The following is a 17,485-nucleotide window of genomic DNA, read 5'->3' as shown; positions in this document are numbered from 1 at the left end:
AGCGCAGGGCTGTCCATAAATCCTAAGAGTACGAGGGGCTGGAGATCTCTTCTGAACAGCACGTTGCAAGGCATCCCAGATACGCTCAATAATGTACATGTCTGTGGAGTTTGGTGGCCAGCGGGAGTGTTTAAACTCAGAAGAGTGTTCCTTTTGCCACTCTGTACCAATTCTGGACGAGTGGGGTGTCACGTTGCCCTGCTGGAATTGCCGAAATCCGTCGGAATGCACAATGGACGTGAAAGGATGCAGGTGCTTAGACAGGGTGCTTACATACGTGTCACCTGTCAGAGTCGTATCTAGACGTATGAGGGGTCCCATGTCCGCCCCCGGTAGCTGAGTGGTCATCGCGACAGAATGTCCGTTCTAAGGACCCGGGTTCGATTCCTGGCTGCGTCAGAGATTTTCTCCGCTCAGGGACTGGGTGTTGAGTTGTCCTACTCATCATCATTTTCATCCCCATCGACGTGCAAGTCGCCGAAGTGGCGTCAAATCGAAAGACTTTCACCCGGCAACACTTACATTTTAGGGGTTCCATATCCCTTCAAACTCACTTAAATCTTGATAACCTGCCATTGTAGCAGAAGTAACCGATCTAACAACTGTGCCAGTCACTTGTCGTCTTATATAACGACCGCGCCGCCATGTTCTGCCTATCTTGCCTGTTTATATATCTCTGCCTTGGAGTACTCATGCCTATAACAGTTTATTTGCCGCTTCAGTGTATTTAGTTACATGTTCCATAGATCATTTAAACGATTCTCTTACCGAAATGATGTGGAAGGAGTCAGATCAGGATATGCCGCACATCATTACAGAGCTTTGAGCATCTTCAACAGTCCCCTGCTGACGTGCAGCATCCACGGATTCATGAGGTTGTCTCCATACCCATACACGTCCACCCACTCAATACAGTTTGAAACGAGACTCGTCCAACCAGACAACATGTTTCCAGTCATCAACGGTCCAATGTCGGTATTGACGGGCCCCCAGGCGAGGCGTAAAGCTCTGTCTCGTGCACTCATCAAAGGTACACGAGTGGGCCTTCGGCTCCAAAAATCCATATCGATGATATTTCGTTGAGTGGTTCGCACGCTGACACTTGTTGATGGCCCAGAATTGAAACTGATGTCGGAGATTTGATGTTTTACCAGATTCCTGATATTCATGGTACACTCGGGAAATGGTTGTATGACAAAATCCCCACTTCATCGCTACCTCGGAGATGCTGTGTCCCATCGCTCTTCTGCCAAGTATAACACCACGTTCAAACTCACTTAAATCTTGATGACCTCCCATTGTAGCAGCAGTAACCGATCTAACAACTGCGCCAGACACTTGTCTTATATAGGCGTTGCCGACCGCAGCGCCGTATTCTGCCTGTTTACATATCTCTGTATTTGAATACGCATGCCTATACCAGTTTCTTTGTCACTTCAGTGTATTTAGTCACATGTTCCATCACTTAAACGATTCTCTTACCGAAATGATGTGCAAACAGTCAGTTCAGGATATGTATGCATCATTAGCATTAACGTTAATGAACACATTAAACTGCACTACAAAGCAAGTGGTAGGTGGTGAGCTCCTGTGGGACCAAACTGCTGAGGTCACCGGCTCCTAGGCGTACACACTACTTAATCTAACTTAAACTAACTTCCGCTAAGGACAACACACACACTCATGCCCGAGGCAGGACTCGAACCTCCGACGGGGGGAGCCGCGCGAACCGTGGCAAGGCACCCAGACTGGGTGGCACTTAAAAGCAAGGTTTTCATCGCAGGCTACCAGCTTCTTACAGACTGACAATTACTGAACTATATGAAGAAAAATGCAAATTAGTTACAAACTACCGCGTGCACACACTTTATTCAACATGTAAACATCACTTCGTCACTATGTTCGGATTTACGTGATGACATGTTCGATATACATGCGTCCTTGGTGGTGATGTGGCGCAGACGAATAGCAAAATTCTCCATGACCCGCTGAAGTGTCGGAAAATCGACGCTGTCGATGACCGCCTGAATCAGCTCAGCAATGGTTTTGGGGTTATTGCTGGACACCTTGTCTTTAATATAGCCCCACAAAAAGGAGTCGCACGTGTTCACATGCGGAAAATATGGCGGGTAATCGAGGCCAATGCCAGTGGCCTCTGGGTGCCCCAGAGCCAGAATGCGGTCCCCAGAGTGCTCCTCCACGACATCAAAAACTCTCCTGCTTCGATGGGGTCGTGCTTCGTCTTGCATGAACTACATCTTGTCGAACTCAGGGTCACCTAGGGTAATGGGGATGAAATCATTTTCCAAAACCTTCACATACCATTCGGTAGTCACCGGGTCATCAAGGAATATCGCACCGATTATTCAGTGACTGGTCATTGCACACCACACAGTTAGCCGTTGTCGGTGAAGAGACTTCTCGATCGTGAAATGCGAATTCTCTCTCCCCCGAATGCGCCAATTTTGCTTACTGATCAACCCATCCAAATGATAGAGGTATTCGTCACTAAACCAAACCATACAGCCCGTACGAATCCCCATCATGCCCCGCGGCCACCTGTGCAGTTTGAACGTCCTGACGCAAATCGTTCAGAAGTTATGACGATTATATTTCATACAGTTCAATAATTGTCGCCCTGTAAATAAGCTGTGAAACAGAATTAAAAGATCACTTATTGCAAACCACCCTGTAAAATGCCACTGAATCGCTCATTTAAGTTTGAAATTTGGCTCAAAGGTGCCTGCAATTACTCTCTGTTATGATACAAAACCATGGTCGCCATAGCCGGGCTCGGCAGCATACGAAAGAAAGGCCACAGCTCGGAAGTTTTTGCGGGGTGTAAGGTGCGTTAATGCCATCGTATCGGCTAACGATATCTCATTGCACCACAATTCTTCCCACCGTGGTCGTGTCGCCCGATGAGATTCTCGTCACAGGCCCTCTTACCCACATTTCATCCCTTCTTTTGGTGTTGTGGCGGGGCGGGTTGGTCTCTCACTGTCTTTTAAATGATCAGTCCACCTACCTGGATAGATTTCAGGTTGTCTGTCTCTTCAGTCTGCGATGGTAGAGACTGGTTTAGCCGAAGACAGCAGCGTTGACGAAAAATCGACTAATTCCCTACTACGTAAAGGCTATATAGCTGCAGTCCATGGGCAGTAGCTGAAAGTTAATTAAACTATCCAGCGTTCGGGGTTCTTGCATGCCTCGTTTGAAAAAAAAATTCCGTTAAATTGATTTATCGTCTCTAAAAGAGTAAAATGTCTATCAAGTCCGTATTCAATATCCCAACATCAATTACGCAATGTTACTGGCTGTCGCTTTTACAAATTCACACCCGAAAGCAGCCAGAAATATTTAGAACGATATGATCTTTTTGAAGGTCCTGAACCGTCAGTGACCCACGGCTAATTGCGAGTTAACACATTCAGTGGTTGAGTACGATTCTCGTAAAGAAATGCTGGACATAATGTACCGTTATCTGCAAGAAACAAGCCACGTGGAGTTTTATGGACGACATGAAATGTTCACACGCATATATCTCTTAAAATAAATCACTCAGAAAACTCAAACTTTCACAAAATACTAAACACTGCGATTCTTTTTCATCAACAACACGAGAACCAATCAAAATGCGTGAATTTCTTCATTTTGCTACATACTTGATCAGCGCCGTTTAACGTAGGTGTTTACAAGAAGATGACTCCGTGAGCGACTATGTCGACTCACAGATCTGAGGCACAAAGCCCAACTCAAACGCGCGGGAAATGCTGAAATCCGAAAAATGGTTCATATGGCACTGAGCACTATGAGACTTAACATCTGAGATCATCAGTCCCCTAGAAGTTAGAACTACTTAATCCTAACTAACCTAAGGACATCAACACACATCCATGCCCGAGGCAGGATACGAACCTGCGACCGTAGCGGTCGTGCGGTTATTACACTGAAGTGCCTAGAACCGCTCGGCCACAGTGGCCGGCGCTGAAATCCTATTGGACAGTACGTTAAGCAGCCAGTCAGATCATCTCGAGCACTTTTATACTTGCGGTGTTTCTAATGGCAGCCGATCAGATTACCAAAAGTAGTTTAGATTTGAAATCTCGTAATTCTGAAAGTAAATAAAATCTAATGGCAGCAAAACACGATTCCTCTCCACAAAATAAATTACTAATAGATTTAATAGTCAACGTCCCTTCTGCTGCCTTTTACAAAATCAAGCTCGCTGGGACATTCGTCACGAGTTTCCCTACTGCACAACAACTTTCTCACACATACATTTAGATAGTTTTAATAAAATATTACATTCTCACTTTACGTATGTCCCATATTCACTCGTCTGCAAAACACTCGCACGCAGTCAAAACGTGATGGAATACTGATTTCCCTAAGTACTTTTAATTACGCCAGAAATCTGTGATATTGAAACAAAAGAAAATGGCAGATAATTTGCTTATGTGAACCTATCCTCCTGGGTGTAGTTTCAGTTGATACCACAGATGAATACATTACAGTCCTCAACTCAGTTTCAGATGGTGAAAATGGGTCTAAGGACAAGGGACTGAACATCTGAGGTCATCAGTCCCCTAGAACTTAGAACTACTGAAATCTAACTAACCTAAGGACAACACATGCATCCATGCCCGAGGCAGGATTGGAACATGCGACCGTAGCAGCAGCGAGGTTCCGGAGTGAAACGTCCAGAACACCTCGGCCACAGCGGCCGGCAGCTCAGTTTCACAACGCCAGCACGGTCATTATGTGTTTTAGGTAAAACTGTATACCTCCAAGAGTATTGAAGTTATTCATTTGGAATTTTAACAGTATGGTTGCGCTATCTATAGAATTTGGTATAAATAGTATGAATAAGACTGATTAATATTTAATAGCTCTTCTTCAGATTCATAGAGAGTATGTGTAACATACTGCGCGTAGCCTTAGTCATGTACAAGGCACGCGGCCGGAGTGGCCGAGCGGTTCTAGGCGCTACAGTCTGGAACCGCGTGACCGCTACGGTCGCAGGTTCGAATCCTGTCTCGGGCATGGATGTGTGTGGTGTCCTTAGGTTAGTTAGGTTTAAGTAGTTCTAAGTTCTGGGGGGCTGATGACCACAGCAGTAGGTCCCATAGTGCACGGAGCCATTTGAACATTTGATACAAGGCACGCTCGGCCTAGTAGCCAGCGTCAGCTGTGCCAGCGAGAGAACCAGACATCTGCTCTCCTCCCGGCTCCACGGCAAGCTACGCTACGCTTTCAGTGCAAGGTGACAACTCGTAACAATTTGCTACGTTACAATGCCTCTGCGATGGAGGTCAAAACCGCGTGGCCCAGCGTTCAAATCACGCAGTTTCCTTTCGGGTGGCCAAGGAAAAGATTTCAGACACAGCACCGCTCACAATTGACAAAAAAAGGCCTCAGGGGTGACATAAAGGCATCAGTGAAACTACACCTTCTCTTGCGGCGTCAATTTCGACACATTTGTTCGCAGTGCGTTGAACAGCAGGAATACATTCTTGACAACCTTTCACACTCCTGACAACCCCTGACGTTTCAGCCCTTCTCTAAGGACATTGTATGGCTGTACCCGCACTGAAAGTGACCGTATCCGTTTGGAGTGCAGCGCGACCGCAATTTTTGCTCTCGTGTACACGTTGGGACCACTAAGGGCATGTTCAAAACCATTCAGCGATATCTGAGCGTGATTCGAAGCGGCAAAGGGTACTTATGCTCTTTCAGTCCTCCTGTTTTCAGAAAAACCCACCCAAGGAATGTCGAAGGGGTTGCCTAACCCTCAGGTTCTGGAGCAGTTGCCAAGCTCACTTACTGTCGAAATTTCTGAACGTACATTTGGAAATTTAGAAATTAGTGATAAGTTGTAAGGGACCAAATCGCTGAGGTCATCGGTCCCTAAGCTTACACACTACTTAATCTAACTTAAACTAACTTACGCTAAGGACAAAACACACAGCCATGCCCGAAGGAGGACTCGAACCTCCAATTGGGGGAGCCGCGAACATTAACAAGGCGCCCTTGATGGCACGGCTACCTCGCGTGACCCATCGTACATTTGTAACGTGCTCAAGAAAAGTACACAGTTGCCATAAGCATGCTGCCGAACTGCTGGGTTACAACGGAGTCTGCCGTTTTATCCACGCATCATCGCGCCAAAGGAAGTTGTTGTTGTGGTCTTCAGTCCTGAGACTGGTTTGATGCAGCTCTCCATGCTACTCTATCCTGTACAAACCTCTTCATCTCCCAGTACCTACCGCAACCTACATCCTTCTGAATCTGCTTAGTGTATTCATCTCTTGGTCTCCCTCTACGATTTTTACCCTCCACGCAGCCCTCCAATACTAAATTGGTGATCCCTCGATGTCTCAGAACATGTCCTACCAACCGATCCCTTCTTCTAGTCAAGTTGTGCCACAAACTTCTCTTCTCCCCAATCCTATTCAATACTTCCTCATTAGTTATGTGATCTACGCAATGACAAAACATAAATACCCTTTCCAGCTCCAGATCATGTTTCAATTTGGTAGAATTGTTTTGAACAATCCCTGGTCTTCACAATCTGTACACAAGAGCAAAAATTGAGTCGCGCAGCACTCCAAAGGAGTGCGATCACCTTCAATGGGAAAAACAGTAGTGATTGCCGGCGTTCCCCAAGGTAGTGTTATACGCCCTTTGCTGTTCCTTATCTACACTCCTGGAAATTGAAATAAGAACACCGTGAATTCATTGTCCCAGGAAGGGGAAACTTTATTGACACATTCCTGGGGTCAGATACATCACATGATCACACTGACAGAACCACAGGCACATAGACACAGGCAACAGGGCATGCACAATGTCGACACTAGTACAGTGTATATCCACCTTTCGCAGCAATGCAGGCTGCTATTCTCCCATGGAGACGATCGTAGAGATGCTGGATGTAGTCCTGTGGAAGGGCTTGCCATGCCATTTCCACCTGGCGCCTCAGTTGGACCAGCGTTCGTGCTGGACGTGCAGACCGCGTGAGACGACGCTTCATCCAGTCCCAAACATGCTCAACGGGGGACAGATCCGGAGATCTTGCTGGCCAGGGTAGTTGACTTACACCTTCTAGAGCACGTTGGGTGGCACGGGATACATGCGGACGTGCATTGTCCTGTTGGAACAGCAAGTTCCCTTGCCGGTCTAGGAATGGTAGAACGATGGGTTCGATGACGGTTTGGATGTACCGTGCACTATTCAGTGTCCACTCGACGATCACCAGTGGTGTACGGCCAGTGTAATACCTGGGTATTACAATTACGAACAACTTAAATAGGAAGGAACACACAGAAAATGTTGTGGGGAAGACTAACCAAAGGCTGCGTTTTATTGGCAGGACACTTAGAGAATGTAACACATCTACTAAGGAGACTGCCTACACTACGCTTGTCTGTCCTCTTTTCTAGAATACTGCTGCGCCGACCTTGCATCCATTAGCGCGTTTTTCATGATATGCATTAAAAGGGGGGGGGGGGGGGGGCGTTGCTATACGTCCAACCAAAAAAAAATGGAAAAAGCAAAATTCGCTACTTATTCTTGAGCTACATCAACAACACCCTTTTTAAAGACATACTTTTAGCACACACTCAGCAATGCAAAGCACTTTCAGGAACGTCTTTGACTTTTACTTACGAGATAAAACGCAAAAATAAGGTCCTGAACTTGAAAATACTGAATACGACATTCATTGGGAAGGTGACATTCACTCCCTAGACTTAAATTTTTGTGTTAACTGAAAAATTTAAAACATATACGGAATTTGGTAGAATAAGTCATTAAAGTGATGAATATTTTTTCAGAATTTTAAAATATGAAGTAACTGACTACATTTCAACATTCTGAAAATTTGGGTCCTCCCTTGGCCCCCCCCTCCCCTTCCCCAACACCGGTTTTGCATTGCAAGCGTTAACATTTACGAGCAGATGGTTGTTGTTTTGCAAACGTCCCCATCTGTTGACTCAGGGATCGAGACGTGGCTGCACGATCCGTTACAGCCATGCGGATAAAATGCCTGTCATCTCGACTGCTAGTGATATGAGGCCGTTGAGATCCAGCACAAAGTTCCGTATTACCCTCCTGAACCCACAGATTCCATATTCTGCTGACAGTCATTGGATCTCGACCAACGCGAGCAGCAATGTCGCGATACGATAAACCGCAATCGCGATAGGCTACAATCCGACCTTTATCAAAGTCGGAAACGTGATGGTACGCATTTCTCCTCCTTACACGAGGCATCACAACAACGTTTCACCAGACAGCGCCGGTTAACTGCTGTTTGTATATGAGAAATCGGTTGGAAACTTTCCTCATGTCAGCACGTTGTAGGTGTCGCCGCCGGCGACAACCTTATGTGAATGCTTTGGAAAGCTAATCATTTACATATCGCAGCATCTTCTTCCTGTCGGTTAAATTTCGCGTCTGTAGCACATCATCTTCGTGGTGTAGCAATTTTAATGGCCAGTAGTGTAAATACTTAGGGATTACAATTACAAATAACCTAAATTGGAACGATCACGTAGATAATGTTGTGAGTAGAGCAAACGAAAAACTGCGATTCATTGGCAGAACACTTAGAAGGTGCAACATTTCTACTAAAGAGACTGCATACACCACGCTTGTCCGCCCTGTCCTGGGGTAGTGCTGTGCGGTGCGGGATCCACAACAGGTGGGACTGACGGATGACATCGAAAAAGTTCAAAGAAGGGCAGCTCGTTCTATATTATCGCAGAATATGGGAGATAGTGCCACAGACATGATACGTGAATTGGAGTGGCAGTCATTAAAACAAAGATGTTTTTCGTTGGGGCGGTATCTTCTCATGAAATTTTAATCCCCAGTTTTCTCCTCCGACTGCGAAAATATTCTGTTTGCATCCACTTACATTGGCAGAAATGATCATCACGATAAAATAAGAGAAATCAGAGCTCGCACAGAAAAAGTTAAGTGCTCATTTTCCCCGCGCGCCGTTCGACAGTGGAACAGTAGAGAGACAGCATGAAGGTAGTTCATTGAATCCTCTGTCAGGCACTTTATTGTGAATAGCAGAGTAATCACGTAGATGTAGATGAAGATGAAGACATGTTTCACATTAGCGAAGATGAACAAGTGATTATAGCTCTTAAGGTATGCATTTTAGAGCTCATCTTTATAACTCTTTTTTGCTTCGAATGATCGTTCCTGTCCTGTGCCTGTTCTTCGACATCATCCATATACGCAAATTGTCTTCCTACGTTACTTCTTGTGCCACAACACGACGAAGTGCGAAAATGACTACCAGAGATGATAGATGACTGAGCTGACATATGAAGACTGTGATGTGTGCTTCTTACTGAATCCATTGATCGGCGAGTAACGGAGTGGCAAATGGAATTACAGCAGCTTTATTGAAATGCGTGAAGGGCGTTGATACACGCATATGGCAAATGGCAACACGGTTTTTATCACCTACATGTGAGCTGAAGCGAGAATGATAGAACTTATAATAACTGCGTGTATTTACACTGGGTGTCAAATATTTCGAAATGGTATTTACAAATTCTACAACCGTACACATTGTCCTCTATCTTTGTTGCTTGGTAGTTAATCACTTCATTGTATTTCTGAACTATAATTTACGACTTATTTATCAAGTCATGCGTGAGTGTATGTGTGTGTGAGCAATATCAAAATAATTAACAACGGAAGCAGCTTTTAGACCTGCAAATCCAATTAGACGATCTTCACTGTAATAGGTGACGGGCACTCATACAAATGGTGGAACTTGTGCGTTGACATGAATGTGCAACGGGGCGTCTAATTGCTCTGAGTTTCTGAAATCATAATTATCATTGTTCAGCTTTGTTGAATTTGGTGCTGAATTCCACTGGATCAGAAGTTGTTCAAAAACATGTAGGAATTTTGCTAACGCAAAGTGCGAAGAGTATAGTCATTTCAAATGGTTCAAATGGCTCTGAGCACTATGGGACTTAACATCTATGGCCATCAGTCCCCTAGAACTTAGAACTACGTAAACCTAACTAACCTAAGGACATCACACAACACCCAGTCATCACGGGGCAGAGAAAATCCCTGACCCCGCCGGGAATCGAACCCGGGAACCCGGGCGTGGGAAGCAGTATAGTCATTAGTTTTGTTTACATTTTAGGCGCAAATTTCGGGCGAGGGTAGATCTTTATTTTTTGACTAGACTTCAAAATTCAAAGTTAAATTAATTTGTGCCTGTCATACAGAGTTTACGTAGTTAATTAGAACTTTCGTAAGCAAGTTGAATAGTTTGTTTACATTAGCTTTTAATTACGTGTTAGTACATGCTACAAAACTTCAGTGATCGTGTGCCAAGTTATTCTCTGTTTTTGTGTAAATTTTCTGTAAATTTTTGTGTAAACTTTTCTATAAAACCATATGTGACAAATGTGGTGGCTGCGGTAGAAATCTGAAGGATGGGGTGTTCTGTGAAGACTGGAGGTTATGGTTTCATTGGGGCGAATGTAGCGGCGAGGAACCGGGGGTAGATAATGAGGCTCTTCCATGACAATGTAGATTATGTAGAAAGGACAGAAAAATCGCTGAACATAAGAGAAAGATTTGTGCCCTTCAGGCTGAAGTAGAAAACGTGAATTTGGAATAATGTAGGCCAAGGGAGGAACAAGAGATGGGGTACTGGGAAATGGTAACAAGCAATATTTTGGAGTAACTCAACACTTAGGTAAAAAGTATTCACTGCTCAAAAGAAAGTGGTTAGAAAAATGAGTGTGGCTCATGGTCGGACACCTTGTAGGCATCTCTTTAAAAGGTTAAGAATTCTTACAACAGCCTCATAGTACATTTACGCAGTAACAAAATTTGTTCTGAACAACATGGGCCAGTTTAAAAACAACTGTGACATTCATGATTATAATACGAGAAGAAAGAAAGATTTACACTGACCTCTACTTAACCTATCTTTGGCAGAGAAAGGGGTAAAATACGCTGCTGCAAAACTTGCCAGATGAAATGAAATTTCCAACGGACAGCAGCAATATTTTCATGTATAAATTGAAATCATATCTCATTGACAACTCCTTTTATACCATAGATGAATTCTTGTGTAGGAATAAATAAATCTATAGGTATAACATATGCATTTTATGCCATTTGAGGGAATGGGGTAGGTAATAAAAAATTTAAGCTTTAAAAAAAATTTTAAAAATTCATGTGTGCATTTGTTTTTCGCTTGACACGTTCCACATCATAACGGTTGCCGTGAGATTGATCAGTGGAACACGTAGCTAACTAACTACTTTGATTACACAATGTCAGATACAGCTGCAATAATAACAATTGAAGATGTCAGCTATAAATAATGGTAAGAGACAACGCGGTTGTTTGGAGAAATTACAGAGCAAAAGTTTCAACAAAATGTCATAAATAAGGTAGTTCAAATACATCCATTACGATTTTTTTATTCAGTTTTTTTTTCAAATGTTTCTGGATTTACGACATAGTATTAAAACTCTAAACTCTATCCAAAAATTTTTGCTTTAAAAGACGTCAAAGGGTACTTAACATTGTTTACTTGCAGACTGAATTTGCCTGACATGGGTTAAAATTCACTTGACAGTGTTTATTTACAGGGCGAATTAACGATACATAACTGCGAAACCTCTAAAAATATGCATTTAAAAGATCCAAATTGTTACAGGTAATGATACTACGATTTGCATTACCACGTTTTGAAATAATGGAGTACAAATATGTCAATAAGCAGTATGTGATGTTAAGGACGTCCCTTAACATTTCTGTCATCACACTGGTGTAAATCACGTGAACATTGGTAAGGGGCACAAATTAACGTTGTTTACTTGCTTAATTAATTATTCACATTTCCATGATTAGCAACACCGCAGAAGGTCATTTGCGCACAGGATCTTTATCTGAGCCGTAGTTATTGACATCAACTTCGTATTTCCACAAACCGTCCGTGAAAGCCATTAACCTCGCATGAAAACCGCACACGTCACTACTGTTAGTCACACGTTTTTGGCACTTACCACTAGTTACATGCACACACACTGACAATATTACCTATGGTGAGATTCTGGACTGTTCACTTGATTAGATCAAGTATGAAAGCAGCTTACCCCACTAGCAATCTGTGTTTAAATTTAGAGCTACTCTGGTACGAAATATTCCATGACTGCATCGCTAAGTTTCATGAGGACAATACTCAACGCCCGGCCGCGCGGGATTAGCCGAGCGGTCTTGGGCGCTGCAGTCACAGACTGTGCGGCTGGTCCTGGCGGAGGTTCGAGTCCTCCCTCGGACATGGGTGTGTGTGTGTGTGTTTTTCCTTAGGTTAATTTAGGTTAAGTAGTGTGTAAGCTTAGGGACTGATGACCTTAGCAGTTAAGTCCCATAAGATTTCATACACATTTGAACATTTGAACAGCTACGGACACGACAGATATCGTTAACTATCGATACATTACTCATGAAAATTATCGTAAGAGACGTATCCAAATCATAATAGTACTGAAAGGTCAGTATCGATACCTTGAGCTATCGATACTTACCTTAGTTAAAAGATTAGAGTACATACAATCTATCAGCTCCAGTCTTTCTAGCACTGTTTTTAAAATCTGTTTGTGGCAGAGAGAAATAATAGATTTTCACACATTTTAATAGGCCAAGAAAAGCAGTAAATCGAGCAAGGATTTTATTCACATCACAGATCGCAATGTTCAAAAATTTGGAAATTGAAATATGAAATTAAAGAGCACGTTATCAGAGAAGCAGCTGGCTGATAATCAAAAGAAATCAATTTAAATCGTACCTAAACTTCCCATTCTTCCTCCGTACAGTCACTCGAAATCAATATTTTATCCAATCGATTCGCTGATAGTCTGTTACTTGACTTAGAAAATACACGCTTGGAGGACACCGATGTCGCTGAAATTGTCAGGTAGTGGTTGGCGATCTTACACAACTGGGGTAATAAAACCTCAATGTCTCCCTATTGCTCTGAAGGATTAGTGCGTACTGGTGGCAAGGCTCGCTCCATCTTTTTGATCGGTCAGGGCAAGTTCGGAAGAGGTGAGTGCTGAATCTTTTTTCTTTTGTTCCTTCCGTGGTATAATGTCTTATAATAAGTTCACTGTCATATATCCTTTGAGAGAAGAATTAATATCTGGTTCGCTGTTGCTGATCCAGTGGTAGCAGCAACAATGTTTCTGATCTACGAGTACAGCTACATCTACGTGACTACTCCGGAGTTCACACCTAATTTCTTGGCAGAGGGTACGCAGAACTGTTTTCACATTATAGTATTTGAGAAAAATTAACACCTACATCTTTCTGTGCGAGCTTCTAATTCTCTCATCCTATTACGATGGTCGTTTCTCCCTATGTAGGTGGGAATGAACAAAATATTTTCGCATTCCGAGGAGAAAGTTGGAGATTGAAATTACGTGAAAAGATCTCCCTGCAATGAGAAACGTCGTCATTCTGCTTTCCAACCGAACTCCACTATCACATCCGTGACAATTTCACTCACTTTTCGCGATAATACCAACAGAGCTACCCTTTTTCGAAATTGTTCAGTATCTCCCGTCAATCCTACCACACAGCTACACTCCACAAGGTGGGGGACAAGAGTAGTATTGGCAGTCTCTTTCGTAGATTTGTTGCATGTCGTGTTTTGCCAATAAAACACAGTCTTATATTCGCCTTCCGCACAACTTTATCTATGTGGTCCCTGCAGTTCTTTCTGCAAAGAAGTCCTTTTCCTGATTCGGGGTAGAATGTAGAGCTGTACAATCCTGCGTAATCGAGTGAACAGTATAGCCATGCTTCTAGCGTCGGGCGTTGAGTATGTTCAAAATGTTCAAATGAGTGTGAAATCTTATGGGACTTAACTGCTAAGGTCATCAGTCCCTAAGCTTACACACTACTTAACCTAAATTATCCTAAGGAAAAACACACACACCTATGTCCGAGGGAGGACTCGAACCTCCGCCGGGACCAGCCGCACAGTCCATGACTGCAGCGCCTAAGACCGCTCGGCTAATCCCGCGCTGTCCGTAACTGTGTTTACTAAATTTTGTGTCCTGTATGCTCTGAATTATCACATATTCAGCCTAACGACCATGAATCCAAGTTGCTGACAACAATAATACCCAGAAGAATGGAAAAGCGAATTGATGATGTGTTAGGTGACGTCCAGTTTGGCTTTCGGGAAGGTTAAGGCACCAGAGAGGAGGTTCAGACGTTTCGTTTGATACTGAGATCAAGACTAAGGAAAAATTGTTAGGATTCGTCGACCTAGAAAAGAGTTCGACGGTACCAAATTTTCGAATGTCTGAGAAAAGTAGGAGTAAGCTGTAGGACAAGACGGGCCATAAAAAATATTTAGAGGAACCAAGAGGTACAATACTACCCAGAAGGACGGGCATTAAATATTTTGTAAGACAGGGCTACAGCCTTTGGCCCCTCCGTTCAATCTATACATCGAAGAAGCAGTGACTAAAATAAAAGGAACGTTTAAGGTCAAAGGACATCAAAGATAAAATTCGATGATTACATAGCAATCTTCTACATCTAAATCTACGTTATTACTTTGGTATTGACAGTAACATTCCTGACAGAAGGTTCAATGAATCACCTTCAAGCTGTCTCTCTACTGTTCCACTATCGAACGGCGCTCGGGGAAAATGAGCACATAACTTTTTCTGTGCGAGCCCTGATTTCTCTTATTTTATCGTGATGATCATTTCTGCCGATGTAAGTGGATGCAAACAGAATATTTTCGCAGTCGGAGGAGAAAACTGGGGATTGAAATTTCATGAGAAGATACCGCCCCAACGAAAAACATCTTTGTTTTAATGACTGCCACTCCAATTCACGTATCATGTCTGTGGCACTATCTCCGCTAATTCGTGATAATACAAAACGAGCCGCCCTTATTTGAACTTTTTCGATGTCTTCCGTCAGTCCCACATGGTATGAATCCCACTCCGCACAGCAATACTCCAGAATAGGGCGGACAAGTGTAGTGTAAGCAGTCTCTTTAGTAGACATGTTGCACCTTCTAAATCTTCTGCCAATGAATCGCAGTCTTTGGTTTGCTCTACCCCCAACATTATCTATGTCATTGTTCCAATTTAGGTTATTTGTAATTGTAATTCCTAAGTATTTAGTTGAATTTACAGTCTTTAGATATGTGAGACTTATCGCGTAATCGAAATTTAGCGGATTCCTTTTACTACTCATGTGAATAACTTCACACTTTTCTTTATTCGGGGTCAATTGCCACTTCTCGCACCATACAGATATCTTATCTAAATCATTTTGCAAATCGTTTTGATCATCTGATGACTTTACAAGACGGTAAATGACAGCATCATCTGCAAACAATCTAAGGCGGCTGCTCACATTGTTTCCTACGTCGTTAATATAGATCAGGATTAACAGAGAGCTTACAACACTTCCTTGAGAAATGCCAGATATTACTTCTGTTTTACTGGATGACTTTCCGTCTATTACTACGAACTGTGACCTTTCTGACAGGAAATCACGAATCCAGTCACACAGCTGAGGCGATATTCCACAGGCACGCAGTTTGGTTAGAAGACGCTTGTGAGGAACGGCGTCGAAAGCCTTCTGGAAATCTAAAAATATGGAATCAATTTGACATCCGCTGTCGATAGCACTCATTACTTGATGAGTATAAAGAGCTGGTTTTTTTTTTCAGAAGAATGATATTTCAGTGAAAGAGAAGAAGAATTAAAGGAGGTGTCGAACAGAATGAACAATGTAGTGAGTAAAATATATGGAGTGACAGTACACTGAAGGAAAACCTAATTGCAGGTCGGTGTGGCCGAGCGGTTCTAGGCGCTTCAGCCTGGAACCTCGCGATCGCTACGGTCGCAGGTTCGAATCCTACCTCTGGCATGGATGTGTGTGATGTCCTTAGGTTAGTTAGGTTTAAGTAGTTCTCAGTTCTAGGGTACTGATGACCTCACATGTTAAGTCCCATAGTGCTCAGAGCCATTTGAGCCATTTTTTGAAACCTAATTAATGAAAAGCAGCAAAAATGAGATTAGTGGTAAACTTGACATCAAAATTGGCTACCCGAAGCAGCCAAAGTTAAAAATTTTGCTACCTTCAAAGTAAAGTATCGCATGACGGCTGAAGGAAGGACGAGTTAAAAAAGTATACTAGCACTGGCAAAAAGGGCATTCCTGGCCAAGAGAAGTTTTGTAGTATTAAACATTTGCCAGGATTTCAGAAATAAATTTCTAGAATGTACGTTTGGAACGCAGCACTGTATGGTAGTGAGTCGTGTACAGCGGTAAAATAGGAAAAGAAAAAAATCGAAGTGTTTGAGAGAATGTTGAAAATTAGGTGAACAGATGAGACAAGGATTGAGGAGCGTCTCTGCAGAATCGGCGAAGAAAGGAGTATGTGGAGAACAAGAAGACAGAACGACACTGCATGGCATCATGGACGACTACCGTGACACTACAGGGAGCTGTAGAGGGCAAAAACTTCAGAGGAGGCAGAGATTAGAATGCATCCAACAAACAATTCAGGACATAAGGTGTAAGTAGTACTTTGGCTAGAAGAGGTTAGCACACGAGAGGAATTTGTGGGAGGCCCCATCGAACCAATCAGGTGTTTGACAACCATCTCCTCCACCCACTCACACACCCACAAAAAAGGGAAAAAAGAAACAGAGAGAGAGAGTAAAATTAAAAAGCTACACAAATTCAATCATGTGCTCTTTGTTCTACACTTTACATGCACAACAAGTAAAATTTCGTCACTTCCTATCCTTTTCAAAGGCCAGCAGTCTAGGACTGGTAGTAGTAGTGCTAGAGGCGTTCTGACCTGTGAGGTGGCGACGTGCCTGCCAGCGCGGAACCAGGAGATGGTGGCGGGGGGCCTGGAACCCGCCGCCTCGCAGCGCAGCGTGTAGCGGCGTCCTGCCTCCAGGGGGTCACGAGGCACCGTCAACCGCACCCACAGTGGAGACACTGCAACAACAGCACACTACTCGTCTCACATGACATACCCACAGCCATGATGTAGTGGGTCTGTATCAGTATTCTTTTTAGTTTACCCCCTTGGCTATGTCCTAATACTACTTGACATTGGTGTCAAAATAACATTCACAATGCACATTGTAACGTAACACATCAAGACAAACTAAGTGTAGAATACGATACAGCCTTTTAAGGGGGGTAGCACATCAAACGGGCCGACTTGGAGCAGGAGAGGCACCACAGGACATTTCAATTTCTACTGTCTATACTTTTACAAATAAATTCGTAAAACTTTATCAGCATGACCAGGAAGGATTCAGAATTTGCACTCATAGCAGTGGAAGTTCGAAAACATAATGAAGTAATTATTTTACGTGTGAAATTTCATCATTTTTTTTCACTTAGTAATGGCAGCATTTGTT

At 43.2% G+C, this 17,485-nt stretch overlaps 1 protein-coding gene across 1 annotated transcript in view; it reads right to left on the bottom strand.

The window, feature by feature from the left end:
- The window catches only part of LOC126456256 (nephrin-like), a 168,691-nt gene that overhangs the window by 83,364 nt on the left and 67,842 nt on the right, over nucleotides 1-17,485 (bottom strand). The window contains exon 6 of the mRNA XM_050092011.1: nucleotides 16,909-17,054. Within this exon, the coding sequence (XP_049947968.1) occupies nucleotides 16,909-17,054 (146 nt within the window). The remainder of the gene's footprint in view (nucleotides 1-16,908; nucleotides 17,055-17,485) is intronic.

The sequence above is a fragment of the Schistocerca serialis genome, chromosome 1 (assembly GCF_023864345.2).
Source record: "Schistocerca serialis cubense isolate TAMUIC-IGC-003099 chromosome 1, iqSchSeri2.2, whole genome shotgun sequence".
In the NCBI taxonomy this organism is placed as follows: domain Eukaryota; kingdom Metazoa; phylum Arthropoda; class Insecta; order Orthoptera; family Acrididae; genus Schistocerca; species Schistocerca serialis.
The sequence above is the reverse complement of the archived record's forward strand: the minus strand, read 5'-3'. Positions and strand labels throughout refer to the sequence as shown.